Genomic DNA, 16,465 nt, shown 5'->3' on the forward strand with positions numbered 1-16,465 from the left:
TATTATTGCTTGCATGTGAATACGTGAGCCTTCCAGTCTCCAGCCAGATGTCTCCTACGCTATATGCAGAAGAAAATGAGTCTTTACCTCTGAAGAGCCTGTAATTCAAGGCACAGACAAGATGCAAGCAATCACACGAGAATCTAAGAACACTAAGATAACAATGGTTCACAGCTACATGTGTATGTAATCACTCACATATGCAGAATCTCATATACAGTTTTCTTTTTAAACCTTAGCCCTGCAGCAAAACATTTCCTTGTGCTAAGCTTAAAGTCAGTCACTAGAATTGTACCTATGCCAGAAAACACCACAGGTTCAGAGAGTAGGCTGAAGCCCTGAACTATGACTGTCCATAGTTTGCTAGTATTTTTACTAATTATATTTCTGCCCAGCATCAACTAGACATTCTTCCAGGCAACACCTGGGCACAGCTCAAAGGGCACATTTTGCCAGTGCCTGCTCCCAGGAGCCTTGACCTCTGCAGATCAGAGCTACACACAATGCATTACCAGGGACCTGCTTCTGGCTAGCGTTACTTCATGCATCACACCGTCTTCCATTCCTTGCAATTATGATTTGTAGGGAAGCAGTGGGAAGGTTTTAACTATAGCATAAAAAAGCACTGGTGGACAGAACAACCAATTTTGCACCTTGAGGAACAGCCTCAGAGACAACATGCCCATGACAACAGCTGCACCACCTCTGACCCACATTTGTGGAACAGTAACAGCTTCTGACATCTTGAGAGGCTGCTGGAGAAGCATTACAACCTCTCATCTACCTTGGACTCTACATGCTGTCTGCATCTGAGGGAATGCTAAGCGGATGGGTGAAAGAGAATGGCTGTGGGCAGAAGGAATTTCACTTGCAGTTTCAAATTTCTCCACCTGCATGTAAGATGCCAAAAATCTGGAATTGTTGAGTCCCACAGGCTGTGTGGCATGTTCATGCACTGCACAGGTATACATAAGTAGCTCATAACTCAAAGATAGCTTTACCAAGGTTTCAACTCCACTGAATGCACAACCTTCTACCTTTTAATCTCCATGCTGGGCTGAATCTTATGCTGTGTAATTAGGGCTATCTAAACAGTCATCTAAACTCCTACTAACAGGAACTGGTTTGTCCAGAAAAGGCCAGCTCAATCATGAAGTTAACCACAAGAAATCTAGTAATTGGATGGAAAACTAATACAGAGCATGATGCTGCAGACAGAACCCTCATCTTCTGGAACTGAGATGGACCTTCAGCAGCTCAAAGCTTCTAATTGTAATCTCTTGCTTTTTATCTTTTATTGAAGTTACAGCATAAGCAAATCTTCTACTGAAAGAAATTCTATGAAAGTATTTTTTTCCAGTTTCTCAAGTTTCTCGTATTATGAGTGATGAGACTACAGGAATGTACAACCTCTGGTAAGGGACTGAAGAAAACAAAGCCAAGCAGCAGGACAGACAACAGCTCTATTTCTAAGGAAGGAGCAAGCCAACAGCCTAACACCACAAACGCCCAGAATTCATTTGCCCAGAGTTTCAGGAAGAAATCATCTCTGCTAGTCGTGTACCTAAAATTATCAGTTACAATGATAACTCCCCTTCCCTAGTCTCTTCTGATTGTGACCATACTGTTTGAATGCCAGAGAGAATACATTCTTTAAATTAAAACGTGTCAGGACAAAATTATGCCACTGCCAAAGAAAAAGGGGTTGCAGTTCAACTGCTTGAACTGTTAGAAACTAATTAAGTAGTTAATCAATTACGTACTACAGATTCATATTCCTAATTACAACTTGCACATAGCACCAGCGATGCAAGAAAGCTCATTTAATGCCCACCAAACGCTGTCCTACTTTTGTAGTGTCATCTAACCCACGGCCCTGGCAAGCATGCTCACTTTGTATTTGTTCTCCAATTTGGCAGGGGTAGGAATGTGGCCTCTCCTCCGGAAGGTTGTAAAGTGCTTGCACTGAGGGCATGGCTTGGTGCTGGAGTCAATGCGGCTGAGTTCCAGGAAATATTTATACTTGATGATGTCGTCATGGGGCAGGTTATAGAGGATAGTTGTTTCATCCAGGTGTTCACTGCACTCTGTGATCGGGCATTTTATATCCGCTTGTCCCAGCTGCACCTGTGTATGAAAAAACCAGAAGAGGTGTATGACCTTTTGCTTGGAAGAATTAAGCAAGCATTTGTGAATTTTGTGAGGAAATTCAGTTTCAAATACTGTAAAAATCCACAGACTATCAATCATATAGTCTTAAAATTATTTTGACTTAGTCCAAACACACTGCAGTTCTTCCAGAGAGTATTTTCAGATCCAAACAGAAAAGCTAATTACCTGTAAGGCAACTGCAGTTATAAACATATAGTCTCAGTGTACGTACCATGACTATGTACTCCACGAAACCAAAACACAAGTCCTAACTAGGAGCACCCATACAGCGCTCCCTGCTTTGGGTGTAATGCTCACCACTCCACTATCACAGCTCATACAGGCCGAGAAAGCAGGCAATGGAAACATTCATATACTACTTCACTGCAAAAAGTGCTGGGAATCGCAGCACAGAAATTCAAGTCAATTTAGGATCATCAGAGTCTAACAGCCCTGACTCAGTGCTAGCCCCGAGCTGGTTCCTGCTCAGCAAGCTCTGTGCCTCTGCAGACTGCGTCCAAGAAGCTCCTTACTACATGCCACGCTGCATGCACAGTGTTAGCTGAGCCTGGGGGTGACCAAGGTCGTAAGTTTTCCCACAACTCAAAGTTGGAGTTTAAAAACAATGCCCCCTCCCACCACCTTAAAAATAACTATAAAAACTAAAAAGATGACCAAAATAAAAACAGGCACAGAAGCAAGCTCAAGGTTAACAGGGCTGAAACTGTTGCTGACCTAGTAAGTCCTGATGGTCCCAAGCTGATCCATATGGTCATATATCCACAATGTATTTCCAGAGATCCCGGATCTGAGAAGATCACTGGACCCAGGTCTGCACCTTGTCAGGCTTTAACAGCTCAGACTCCATGCCAAAATAGCAGATCCTACTTGGTCTGGGAGCAGCAGAGTTGCATTTGCTTGGCACTAAGCCTGAGTTAATAAACCCTGCTGGATCTTGAGAGTCTGCAAGGACGCAGCTTGAGCATGTCTGTGTCTGCCTCCAGTAATCTTGAATGAATGAGAGTTGACTGCACAAGTGGAGCTGACCACCAGCCTAATTCCCTCTTTACTATCTGCATGCAGAGAAAGAGGTTTAATAGTGCACCCAGCATCTCTTTCTAGGAATTACTGTTTCAAGGTTGGCAAGTTTGATTTCCCTAGGCTGCTTATTCTTTAACATGCTCGATGATGGGAATCTGTCAAACAATATATACTAAATATGATAGGAACACCTCAGATTTGGATGCAGATATTGCTGCTGCATAGTGGTATCAGGAGACCTCAGAGACTTCACTAATGCAATATTTAAGCTACGAAAGAAGGAAAAAACCCCAGAAACCAACACAACACAACCCTGTCATTGCTGCTTCAGCATGGAACCTTACGGGCTCTACCTGAATGATAATTTAGTCAGCAGCCAGAGGATCAGGAGTCATAACAAAGTGGTATAAAACCCAAGGTTCATACTGACTTAAAAAAAAAAATCCCTTTTTTTCTTTTCGTTCTTTCAGCAATGTAGCTAAACCTAAGCAGAGCAAAGAAGTCAGATGTATGTTAGAGAGAGAAAAGCAGGGTGAGGATGGTGGCAGCCTGTCCCAGACTACAGCATGGCAGAGAACACCTCGGCAAGCAATTGCTGCCATGGTGCCCTGAGCAGCCTCAGCTCAGGGTGCAGGCAGGTCAGGAGACAGGCAGAGGAGAGGCAGCTCCCCCAGCAACACACTCATTCTTAGGAGGGAACTTCCTTGAATTTAATTTTGTAGCTCTAAAAGGTGAGCAGAGCTCTACCACCTGCAAACAAGGCTAGGCTCAAACAGTTTAGCTTTTTCACGACCCAGTAAGTACAGGAGGGGTATGTACTCAAAGGTATTAAAAAGAAACCCCACCAAAATAGAACAAACAAAACCAAAACCCATCAAAAAACCCAAACCTCCACAAACTACATGCCAGGGTACATCCACATTTTATACCTGTAGGACACCAATTCACCTATAGCAGCATGTAAAACAGAACTCAAGCATATGACATCACTAGAGTGACTCTTCCCAGAAGAATCACCCAGTACATCATGGAGCTGTGCTTAGAAGGCAGAAGATAATAAATCTAGCACTAGAGCACTTGAACACACTAAAATAGGAAACCAAATTGCTACAGAAATATAAAAAAGCTATTGCACTACTGCAAAGATTAGTACAAGCTTCTCTTTAAAGAAGTACAGGTACAACAATTTAAAACCAAATCGTCAAATTAATCCCATCTACAACTACTTCAGGGTTTCAGGTTTTTTTTCAAGCATTAGGGAAATACTAAAGCAAGACCTTTTGCTAAGAGTAAACTAAACTACAACAGAGTAACACTTCACAGTCACAAGGCACATTGTATCTAGCATCTAAGCTGGTACTTAAGAAGCGCTTATATTAAATGCTAGTTAGAATAAACCTGCATTTATAAAATATAAGGAATACAAAGCTGTACACTTGCTGTATATCATGCCACACAGACTATGATTAAAATATGTGGTAAGCATCAAGTGTGGTTTCAGTGTTTATTTTGAAAATATGTTTTACACCCACTTGAAGTAAATAATTTTTACCCTCTGTAATATTCAGCCTTTCAAGTTTGGCAAAGATTGATCCTTTTCCTGTGTTTTGAACGGGACTGAAGTGAACAGAGCTGCCTTGCTTATTAGCGTAACTTCAATGGAGCCTTGTCGTACCAAAACAGCCTATCTTTGTTTGTGCACTAGCATCAGCAATTGATCTAAGTACAGCTTTAGAGGTAGGCTGCTAGGCTACCTGCTGCTGCGGACCCAGGAGGTGCTACAGAATGGGAAAGGAAAAAATCTCTTATAACATCGGCGAAAATAACAAGTTTTATTCTTTTCCTTGATTTTTCTTTTTTTGAAGAGCCTAATCCTTCAATATCAGCTTATCATGTCATCAAACCCCTGAATTTTTAAGAAGTCTTTGAATTTTAAAATACCACTGTGTATTAAGAACTTCAGAGCTCCCAGTATGCACAACAGCATGGTGTATTTTCACAGCATGAAGAACGACTCAGATATGTCTAAAAGCAGCTGAGCTACAGTATAGTATTAAATGTCAGGCAGCATCCAGCTCTCATGCCCAGCTGTGCTTCACTTCTGTATAGCACCTCAGGAGGGGCTAGCTCTGCTTACAACTCATGAGGAGGAAACAGGCTCTTGTGACTTTCATCCTACAAAAAGGTAACTATTAGAATTAAATAATTAAACTACTAGAAGAGCAACACCTAACCTCTCCCTCCACCCCTCCACTTCTTGACATCTTATCTGAAAAGATTTTCTGGGGTGGTGGAGGCTGTGGTGGTGGGTATATGTGGAGGACAGCCGAACCAGACCCACATTAGTCCACTTGCTTCCCCCAAAATGCAAGGATACTAGCAACAGAAAACAGAAGCAGATGGCGTGGTACTTTAAGTCAGAAAATTACTTCCAACCCCTGGGCTTTCTTTTAAAGGAAATCTTTGTTAGCTACACAGTAAACGAAGTTCAAACTACCCCACAGAAGCACTGATTTATACCTGTCATTTAGCTTGGCCCAAGCTGGATATCACATAACCTGTGCAGGCTGTACTTGGGCAGCTGCATTACGCTTATATTTCTTAAAGAAGGGGCCATTCTACTTTAAAAATAGACACATACAAATGAGCATTTTCCAACTGAAACTTCACTTTTTGTTCAGAGATGCACAGGCTAAACAAACCAGTACACTGTTCTTACTTCTCACCTACTAATGCTGAAAGCTAACAGTGCCATGTCTAATCTGCAGCTCTGCAGAGAAATTTAATTTTACCAGTGCACTAAATTCTCCTCTCTAAACTACCAAGGATGTTATGCATTAAAAAATTTTTGGAAATGTACAGATGCAATTGAGGGGACAGCTGGGTCCACTGGACCTTCATGTTCTACAGGGGAAGAAACAAATGGATTAAAGTTCCCTTTATGTATAAGTAAAACCCCACTGCTTTCTACTTTACTGGAAACATTGCTTTTTCATTTTTGCTGGTAAGTTGCAATTCAGTGAAGAATTACTTGTCTTGTTTGGGAAGCAGAAAGTGTAATTTTGAATTTTTCTTTAAAAAAATAAATCATGGAAAATACTTGAAGGGGTCACCGTGGTTCAGGACTCCACAGAGGTAGGTGCTAACCAAATGAAATCCAAATAGACATGACTCAAGTGCAAACCTAACACACTGCAAACTTTTACTAAGCATTTTACACCTGCCCTTAAGGTTGGATTTTATGAACGTTTCTGTGGTTTGAGCTCTAACTTAGCAGTCCGGATTCCCTGCCTCTGATTTGTGCTAGTGATATCCTGGCATTCTCCATCAAACTCCTCTTTAATAAAAAAACCAAAACACAAAACAAAAACACCACCACCACCACCCCCCCAAAAAAAAAAAACCACCAAAAAATTCCCACCCAAAAAACCAGCCCCCAAACCTCCTATGAAACAGATTCTCTTTTTCAGTCCATCTGTTCTCCCTCCTTACTGTCAGATGGTACAAATCCTCCAAATCCTCAGTGCTTCAAGAGAAGCAACAATGAACACTAGAACTAACAGTAATTAGCATAGGGGCTACTTAAGTTGTATCACCACGAAACAGGAAAAGAGACTGGGTTTCTTCTGTGCCACTTCCTCCGCTGGACATCTACACACAAGTTCTTGCCTGTCATTCATTACTTCACGAACCATACTCCACAGGGTATGTTCCACTTTTATTCCCCCTTTTATTCACTTCTCGATATAGCGGACTTAGATTACTTTCTGAATCCCTCTCTCATTGTCACCCCACCATCTTCTCTGTCAACCACCACCTGTAACCTCACTAGCCTCAGAAGCACGTATACTGCTGACCACAAAAAGATCCAGAAAGAGTTCAAAGTGGTGAGGACCTTCTGCACACTGGCACTGAATTAATTATTGTTATATTTTTTAGTTTTAATTCATATTTTCTGCTATACCAGGAAATATCCAAACAATCACCAGAACAACTAGAATGACCAGCCTTTCTTCATAGTCAGTGGAGAATGAAGAAGGTAACTGAGGTGATTCAAAGAAGGTGGCAAATGTCAATCGTACCTTTAAATTGTCTAGGAGGAAAAAAAATATGAAACCCCCACTTTTCCCAACCTCAGGGACTACAAGTAGGCTAAGAAACCTCACTTCTCCCAGCACCAATGTCTGACAGGTACTCAAAGACAAAAAATCCAAAGAATTTCTATACATATTTGTGACAGATGTCCATTTTAAGTTGTATTTAAAATGGCTCTATTATTAAAAGTACAACCAGAGAGTTGGATTAAAATAAACTATCAGATTTCTATTGTGTCACATGCTCATGTGGACCAACTCTGAAAGGGTCCATCAGGATGCCCTCCTTCACATGTGCTGTGAGGACACGGTCTCTGTACTCCTTTTACTTTAGTACCACACATCTGGATGAAGCTATGAATGATGTGGTAGGTCCTGCCCCATGTGACATTCAGAAAGAGAAAGTCACTTGGGCCCAAACGTTGCAGGCATGAACAGACGCCACCTCTTCTAGTCACACTTACCGAAATTTGCATTAACTGTCACATTGTCACATTAAAAAAAGAAAAAAGAAAAGAGACATAAAGCAAAGTTTTAGGGCCTTTGAAGAAGATACCAGTATCTCATCCTTCAGGAGGAAGGCACTCAAAGGCAAGAAGCTGGGAGGGAATCACAGGATACATAACTGCAGTCCAACCAGCACCTGTACATCAAAGGTTTGACCTTTCTGCTCCAAAAGCATGTATTCTGAATGCTTTACAACACATATTTAAATGTGGCATCAATTTAAATTCTCAAAGCTCATCTAGTTTTCACAGTCTCAGCTTTCAGGAGCACACTTACCCAAACCCACATCCCCAGGGGTGCTGCAGGATGGTGCAGGCACACACCAGTGAGGGCCACAGCTGGCACCACCCATGTGGGTGGCAACCAGAGCAGCTTTAGCCCCCAGAAACAAACCAAAACCTTAACTGGCAAAACTGGCCTCTGCAGCCTGGAGCAAAACCCCAAACCACAGCGTCTGTTTCCCATTCAAACTCTTTTTTTCCCTCCACATTCACATATAGGACAAGAGAGAGGCGGAGAGAGGATAAACTAGCAAGATATTCTTCAGAATACACCTAAAGTCAGCCAAAACCTTTTTCTTAAAGGCCTCTTTATTTGCTTTCTCATTTGATGACATGCTGGTATGAAGCTCTACTCCTTTTCCCTTCCTTCCACAGGACCAGGTTCTACTTGCTCACACAGATTTGATATCAACAGGAACATTCAAGATCAATTTGTCCTATTCACATAGGGATAGGATTTACAGAAAATTACTTGTAGAAAAATTAATACTGAAATCCTCCTTCACAAGATATAAGTAATTATCAGTCTGCATGAGCTCCCCCTCCACGCTTTCATCTCCTGCTACTTTCTCTCGCACCAAGTAAATTAAAAAAGGAAACTATCTTACCTCACTAATGTGTTTAGAAAAACTACACTGCATTAAATCATGCCTCTGTCTGCTACTACCCATTAAACCTAGCGCATGTCATTAGCATGGGCAGAGGTTACAGGCTTTCTATTCTCTTTCTTTGTCATCCATGCTGAGCTGCAACCCACAGCAGAGGCAATGGTTAGCTCCATGGCAAGACAAAACCGGGGCTGGTACACCCAGACAGCTGCCCACTGAGCTAGGACACTCTCTGAAAATGAGGCACACCAGCGAGATCAGCTGGCAGAAAGCTTTCACGATCTCTTGGAGCCCTCAGTGTGCAAGATAAAGCAATCTTTCATCTCTCCTCCCAAGGCATGTGTGGGGGCAGAGGCAGGGGGAATCTCAGCAGAGGAAGGTAACCTGGGAGGAAGCATGGAAGAAACTGCAAACCTTGGAGGAATCTGACCCAAACCCACAGGAATTTCAGCATTCATTAAAAGGAACAAGGAAATGCACAAGAGCTTTCTTATTTTGTCCAGGTATGCATATTACCAATGCTAGCTAACTACAGGTATGCTAATTTTTCTATTCCTTAGAAGACACGTTCACTTTTACTAGAAGACCCAAAGGTGTCCATGGAAGAACTTTGAGGAGAGCAGACTGAGCTGGATACCTGCCCTTTTTGGGGTGGAAAAGAGGCAGTTGCTCCTGCCTAGGAGTGGCACCAAAAGAACCACATTAAAAACCAGCAGGAATGGGAAGGGATTACAGAAAGGAAGCAAGGGCCAGGAAACCATCCGCATACCATGATATGCTCTAATAACCTGACCGTCTCAGGAGTGAGCCCTGCTCGCAGGAGCTCTTCCATTAGGAAATACAAGTAGCAAAGAAACAAGACCTTCATAAGGTAATGGTTTGTTGGGCTTCCAGCATTGGAATAAAAACATCACAGCCAAATAACACAGAACCAAAACAAGCCAACTCCAACAGCCGATTCCTGTAAAATAAGATAAAAAAAATAATCTATCAGCTCACTCTTTTTAATTGACAACCTTAAATTCAGAGCAAAACAGCCTGTTCTCCTACAGCCAGCATAAGAATTGTAGAAACTGTCGTCTGTGTTTGAATTTGCTACCAGCCAAGCCTAACCCTGCTCTGACCTGCACATGTGAGTGCTCTGGTCAGGCACAAACAGCCATAGCCCAGGCCAGCACCCTGGGAAGGCAAGGAGTTAACAGGTCGAACGGGATGACACACAGGCACAATGCAGCCACCAACCTTGCCGCACTAGAGCCTTCCCCCTTGCCAAGGGCAGCATCCCTCGCTTTCAGCACGCCTGACCTCCCAAAAGCAGGAAAGTCATGGCACAAGTGTTTAATTCATTGAATTACTTACCTCAGAAAACAATAAATTAGAAAGAAAAAAACCACCAACACACCCCAAATCCTATTCCCCCTTTCTAATTAAGACGATTAAACCAAAGTGTGCTCCATTACTTGAGCAGATAATTTTTATGCACGTGCTGCTCTTACAGGAGCAATGCTTAAAAAGGTACACTGCCATTTTCTTGCCTCACTTACAACATAAAGTCCTCAACAGACAAACTCTGACCTCCACTGGGTTCAGACTGGATTAACCCAGATTGAGATAAATTCCAACGGAATAATACTGTTAACTATTAACAATGATTAGTATCACAACTACATCCTTTCCCATGCTTTTCTTAAAGACAGACATAAAGTTAGCACCCATGAACTGATACAGAAGAGTGAAAATACATGGCTTCAATCTTCAGGTGGAGCCAAGCAAAATCCATCAACAACAGCGACAATTTATCATACAACTATTTACGCTGAAAAAGAAGAGATCAGTTAGCTCGTTATTCTACTTAGTAGGCAGGGCCCCAACCAGACACAAAAGCTGGAAAAGGCTCCCGAGCTCACGTTTGCCAAACAGCATTCCCTTTTCAAGTAAACCAGGGCCCAAACTACCGTATGTCTGCACAACCTATTCAGCAATCTTGCATTCACAGAATCATGGAAACTTTGGGGTGGAAGGGACATTAAAGATCATTCAGTTCCAATCCCCTGCCACAGACAAGGACATCCAAGTCTCTAATGTACTACTGAGCCTCTTAACACAGATAAGCCCAGCTGGCATCATCAGCAACAGTTTAGCAAACCTTTGGTTTCACCAGTAAAACTAACAGCAACCATTGCTGTTGTACCCACAGACATATTTCATGGTGCTTAATTTCCAACTGAAACCTGGTGTTTAGCATAAAACAAAGAAAAAGCTCTCAATCAAGGGAAGGAGGTAGAATTACATTCCCACTTGTCTCATATTCCATCCCAGAAGATGGCTACAAAGCCTAACAGAGAGTTGCTGTGAATGTGGGTGATGACTCAAAAACAGCAAGAATTTTTAATATAAAACTTTCAACTGTTCTCTTGACCACCCTGATCACCTGCATTCCCTGGCCTGTAGAAAAAAGGACAGGCATTTTACAGCCATTCCCAAAACACCCTGCTTCCTTAAGCAAGGTACCTACAACGATTTAGTTTCCATGTCTTTGCTAGGTCTGAGGTTGTAGGTGCGTTTTCCTGTGCACGTATTAATCATCCATGTTTCATTCTTGATTATCAGACATGAAACCAAATTGTGCCCTCTTTACTTTAATATAGAAGTTTATTTAATATAGAAACAGCAGAGTTGCATAGGCACACACAAAAGCAGAAGAAAGCCTGAAAAGTACTTTTTAACTGGCAGGAATTATAGTAATATACCTTATTTCTAAGATTCAAGGTGAAATGTATGTTATTAAAATACCATCACTTGGCCTCCCTTACAAAGAAGGTAACCAACATCTTCTTATGCAATCAAGTTGTTACAAAATAGCTAAGATTTTAATTACGACTAGTTATTTTGCTCTGCCTTCCTGAAAAGAGACCTACTTCATCCTACCAGTACCTATGTACAATAAACAAAGCTGGTTTTGGTAAAAAGTTACGCTGTCAAAGCTACCGTAAAGTGAAACAAACTCATAATTTTTACATAGCTTAAGCAACAAGAGGGCAAGTGTGCATGCTGACTTATTTTCAGGGATAAATACTTCCTGGGAAAGGTTAAGGGACAATGGACTTCCAAGTTTCTCCCCACATACCATCATTTGGACAAAGACCAGACACTATGCCAAGACTCCAATTTCACATGTCTTTCACATGAAGTTATTCCTCATAATCCACCATGGTTTAAACCATATTTTAATGCACATTTAATGCAATTACAGATACAGCCGCAACAGGGAGCAAACGTACAAGATCAAGAAGTGCAAACAGCACAATCTTCTCCAGGGAGCTGAGCCAAAAGCTTATGCAGTGGTTCTGATCCATACTTGGAGAAGTGAAAGCAAAGCAAAAGTGTTGCCGCGATTAGGAGCAAATCACACATCAAACAGTTAAACTGTTACTTTAGATACCTCAGCAGAAAACTATAGCATGGATGGAAAAATCCCCTTATGAAAGTTGAAAGAACAATTCTGCCCCACAACTGATCTAATCCAGTAGAGAGCTGCACTCATCTAGCACATAGCGACTTGTACACAGCGTGTATTTAACAGCCAAACTAGCAGAGTTAGTTCTGCTGATCAAACTCTGGCTGTAATCTGGAGATTGTTACTGTGTCAGGTCAGTTTCCCTGACAGTCTGCCAGAACTGGGTCCTAACTGAAGCTGGAAGCCAGCTTTCACCTCGTTTGTGTATTGATTGCTTCAGACCTTGCTTGTCACAAGCAGCTAGAATCTTTACAGCATCACAAAACCATTAGAAACAGCAAAACAATGGGGGAAGCAGACAAGGTAGATGTTGTACACCAGGAAAAACAAACCATAACTGTGCTCAGAACAATATATTCCGCTTACCACTTTTTCATAAAGCAAAGAAAACATGAAGCAAGCTCATTTAAATTCCTAAAGGCAATTCTATCAGCTGATTAGGCTGTTAGAACATTCATTTTCACATCAGGTTTGCCACAAGAGAAGAAATTATGACTTCCCATTTGTTCTAAATTATCTTAAAAAAACCCAAACCAAAAAACACCAACCCATGACTTATTCATCTGCTGTTTATATATATATAAATCTATGTTTTAAAAGAAAATATAACATGACCCTTTACTACAAACCCTACAAACCTTTACCAGTTCAAAATGTTGATAAGGATTTGACAAACCTGGGAGCATGTACCATGCTCCAAAAGCCTACTTTTCTGTGAGGCACGAGTGAAGAACAGAGGTAGAGAAAGTCAAAATGCCCCAGGTTAGACTCCTGTCTAAAATTTCAGAGTTAATAGCGAGGAAGAGAACTGACTCTTGCAAAAATACTGTTATGATCAGATAAGGCTGCGTAACTACTTGCATGTAGAAGAAAAACCACAAGATGAAATAAGGTTTCCCTTCCTCATCATGTTTTTATCTACTTTTGCTCCTCTGAGTGTAACAGTCCCAACCAGTGTGTGAATATGAAGACAGAAGTTAAAGTACCTTGTAATCCCTGAATTCAGTTTTCAGCAACCACCCCTTCTGGCTGGTTAGAGACACTGGTCTCAAATAGAAAGGCCAGTTTCTACTGGTTCTACAGTCTCTTCATCAGGGGCTACTTCTACCCACGCAGCCTCCTGTTTCTGGATGCTGAAGAAGGCCTACCCTGTATCACTGGGAGTTTAGCCCAAGATTTCCAGTTATGTGACCAAATACCTATGTGGGCCTGAGATGTTTGGGGAGCAGGTCCAGCCAGAGCTGTCACATATCCACTGGGCCAGGTATCCCTCACCAGGTCTCAGACCCCTTCAACCATTCCATCAGGTCACAGTCAGCCAAGACTGCCATTATCTCAGACTGCACCCTGCCTAATGGCTAAAAAAATATGGAAGAAGTCAATACAGCTTTCTCTTCTTCCTCTCTGCTTTAGAAAGCAATTGTGAGGCTGCAAGGGGAGAAGATTCAGCTAGCTAATATAGTCAACCAAAGTGGTTTTAATTAGTTTTCCAATTGATCGGGCAGCTGAATTAATTCTCCCTGCGACATATGATCGCTAGTTCGCTACCCAAGAGAAAAGTGGGAAACACACAGCCAAGGAAAGCGACTTGCAGAGGTAGCTGGCCACCAGTCATCTTACCTGTCATGTCAATCTACACCTTCAGATCACGTACCAGGTACGTCTCGTGTTAACTCTGTTTACCTTTAGAAAGCTACAAGCCTGAAATACGCTCAGCAGCTCCCCTCAGTAAAAACAGTTACTGGCAACTACAGCACCAGGGCCAGAGGACTGCATCCAATCCCTCCTCCATCTGAGTCTAAGCACCAGCATCTTCCACACACGTCCTAAAAATTACTGTTCTTCAGAAAGTGGTCCATATTTTGGCATAGCCATGTGATTATTAGGTTTGTGCGTACCAATGTGTATTTTCCCATTCTGTACAAGTACTTAAAAACGCTCAATGGCAGGCATGGAAATCCTTCACCAAGCTTCAGGTCTGGACCCAGCATCTGCCCTGACACCTGCCCCACAGTCCTTCATGTGGTCTTCACACTTCCCACTTCCCTGTTGGCACTATTTCTGTTCTCTCAGCTGTCTCCCTGAAGGATACAAGAGTCTTATCTGTGAAGCTAAAGCAACGGGAATAGTTATGAAGCAAGCTTTTTAAGATGAAGAAATGCATTTACTTGTAACGAAACCACTAAGTTAACTTCAGAGCAAGAAGCAGGGAGGAACTCTACCAACAACTGTCACACATGCTACAAAACACTGTGAAGCAGTTGACTGTAAGAACAAACCAATGATTGTAGAAGATACACTATGAAAGGACACACCTCATTAACTTTCCATACACTGGGAAGAATTTTTACTAAATAAAGTTCACTGTTCTGTGCCATGAGTAAAGCCAGCAGAGGCTCCAACTTAAGAATGGTTATGGTAGGAAAAAATGCTTACAATTGGAGAAAAACCACTATTTATCATTTCTGTAGATACTGCCTATTTCAAACTTGTCTAACACTCCCCATCCCCTCCCCTTCTCCCTCCAAAAATAAATACCAAGGATTGACTATGAGGGTTTGTAAAGGGATGAACGGGTTGTTAAAATGCCTCGAAACACCACCTCTGCCAGCATTAAACTTTTCCAGGGTTCCAGAAACTGGGTTGCCACACTGACTGTTTAAAAGATGCAGCTTCATTCCTACCAGTAGGTATCAGAGCCACTAAGGACTGCAGCTTGGGGACCAGGAGGCGGGCAGGTGAAGTGAGGTGAAGGAGGTACCAAGTCAACTCTATCCATCTCCACTTCTGAAACCACAGACTCCAGTAGTAATTGAATTCAATATTAATTGAGGAAATTCTGGTTTCATTAAGTGTTTCCAAAGAATATATATAGTGCTCAGTGGCAGACAGGTTAACAGGTAGGAACTGAAGCAGCACAGGAGGATAAAGGAATCATTACAAAGCACAGTAATAGAGAACGCAAGAGCAAGAGGGCTTGTACACAAGGACACACATCTCCCCAACTCCAGATTCTGCAAGACCAAAAAGAAAGGATTGACAGCTTTCATGACAGACAAGAAAATAAAGAGAATGCTTGTTAACAAGGAGACAAAAATTTTCAAAAGTATCTGACTTAGCATTTCATTGGTATTTTCATTGAAATGGAAACACAGCACATTATATATTAAACACCATTGACCTTTCTATCCAAATACGACCTCTCACAATACTAGTTATGTTTCAGATTTTCAATGGGATAAGGACTACTTTGTATTTTAGAAAAATACCCCACCGGTCCTTCCAGAGCAAATACTTTTACTAGTAGTTGCAAACTGCAATTGCCCTCTACGGTTAAGCAATCCCTGACAACCATTTGCCGCCGACACAAGCTTCTGTAGAGGCCTGGCTAGCTGCAGTCATTTAACTTGGAAAGGGGAAAGCAGTCATGGCTGCTCGAGCTTGTTTGGGGAGAGGAATAAGAGAAGAAAGGAAAAATCAGGAAAAAGAAAGAAGAGACACCCACTTCATCCTTTCCTAGGAAGTCCCTGCCTTTTCCACAAGTCACATCTTTCCTATTCTGCAGTTTTTCCCTGGAACAGAACATCCTCTTACTGAATGCAAGGGGAAAAAAAAATAATCTACTCTTCAAAATTTTCTAAATCCATCTAATTTCTCTCACTTTAATAACACACATACAGAGGCTAGCTACCCTCTGAACTGCTCCTGCTGCCCTGTACCTTCATCCAGGGAAGGCTCTACACTTGTAAAGTCTCCTTTTAACCTGCACCTGTTCCAAACAGTGGGAGCCACCACCAAGAACTGCTGTTGCTGCTGCCCAGGAAACTGCTGCCCCAAACCACACTGATTCTCTGTGCAAAAGAAAGTAATATTTGTATTTGTGACTTCTGTGGTTTTGGGAGCTCACCCAAACACCAACATAAGCGAGGCGCTTGTTACGCACTTTTCAACAAAACGCTGCCTGCAGCAATGGAAACTCAAAGCATCCTTCTGTAGAACTAAATTCTGAACTGTACTGACATTTCCCTAAAAGAACCAAAACGTGGCTTCATGAGAACAAAACATAGCTGTGTTAATTTCCCAGTAAATTCAGAACCTTGGGAATTTCTGTTCACATGTGCCTACTTTTGTTGCCCCCACCCCCCCAATATGGTATGGGTTTCTGAACCATCATCAAAGCTGAGATTTTCTGGCAGCACTAGTGGGACAGAAAAACAGCTTGACAGTGCCCAAGAAAGGACTTTTTCTGATAGTTAAGACTTTGAG

General features: G+C 41.9%; 1 protein-coding gene across 1 annotated transcript in view; it reads right to left on the reverse strand.

The window, feature by feature from the left end:
• The window catches only part of RNF217 (ring finger protein 217), a 63,651-nt gene that overhangs the window by 28,978 nt on the left and 18,208 nt on the right, over positions 1–16,465 (reverse strand). The window contains exon 2 of the mRNA XM_040598257.1: positions 1,894–2,127. Coding sequence (XP_040454191.1) covers positions 1,894–2,127 — 234 coding nt within the window. The remainder of the gene's footprint in view (positions 1–1,893; positions 2,128–16,465) is intronic.

The sequence above is a fragment of the Falco naumanni genome, chromosome 6 (assembly GCF_017639655.2).
Source record: "Falco naumanni isolate bFalNau1 chromosome 6, bFalNau1.pat, whole genome shotgun sequence".
Lineage (NCBI taxonomy): Eukaryota > Metazoa > Chordata > Aves > Falconiformes > Falconidae > Falco > Falco naumanni.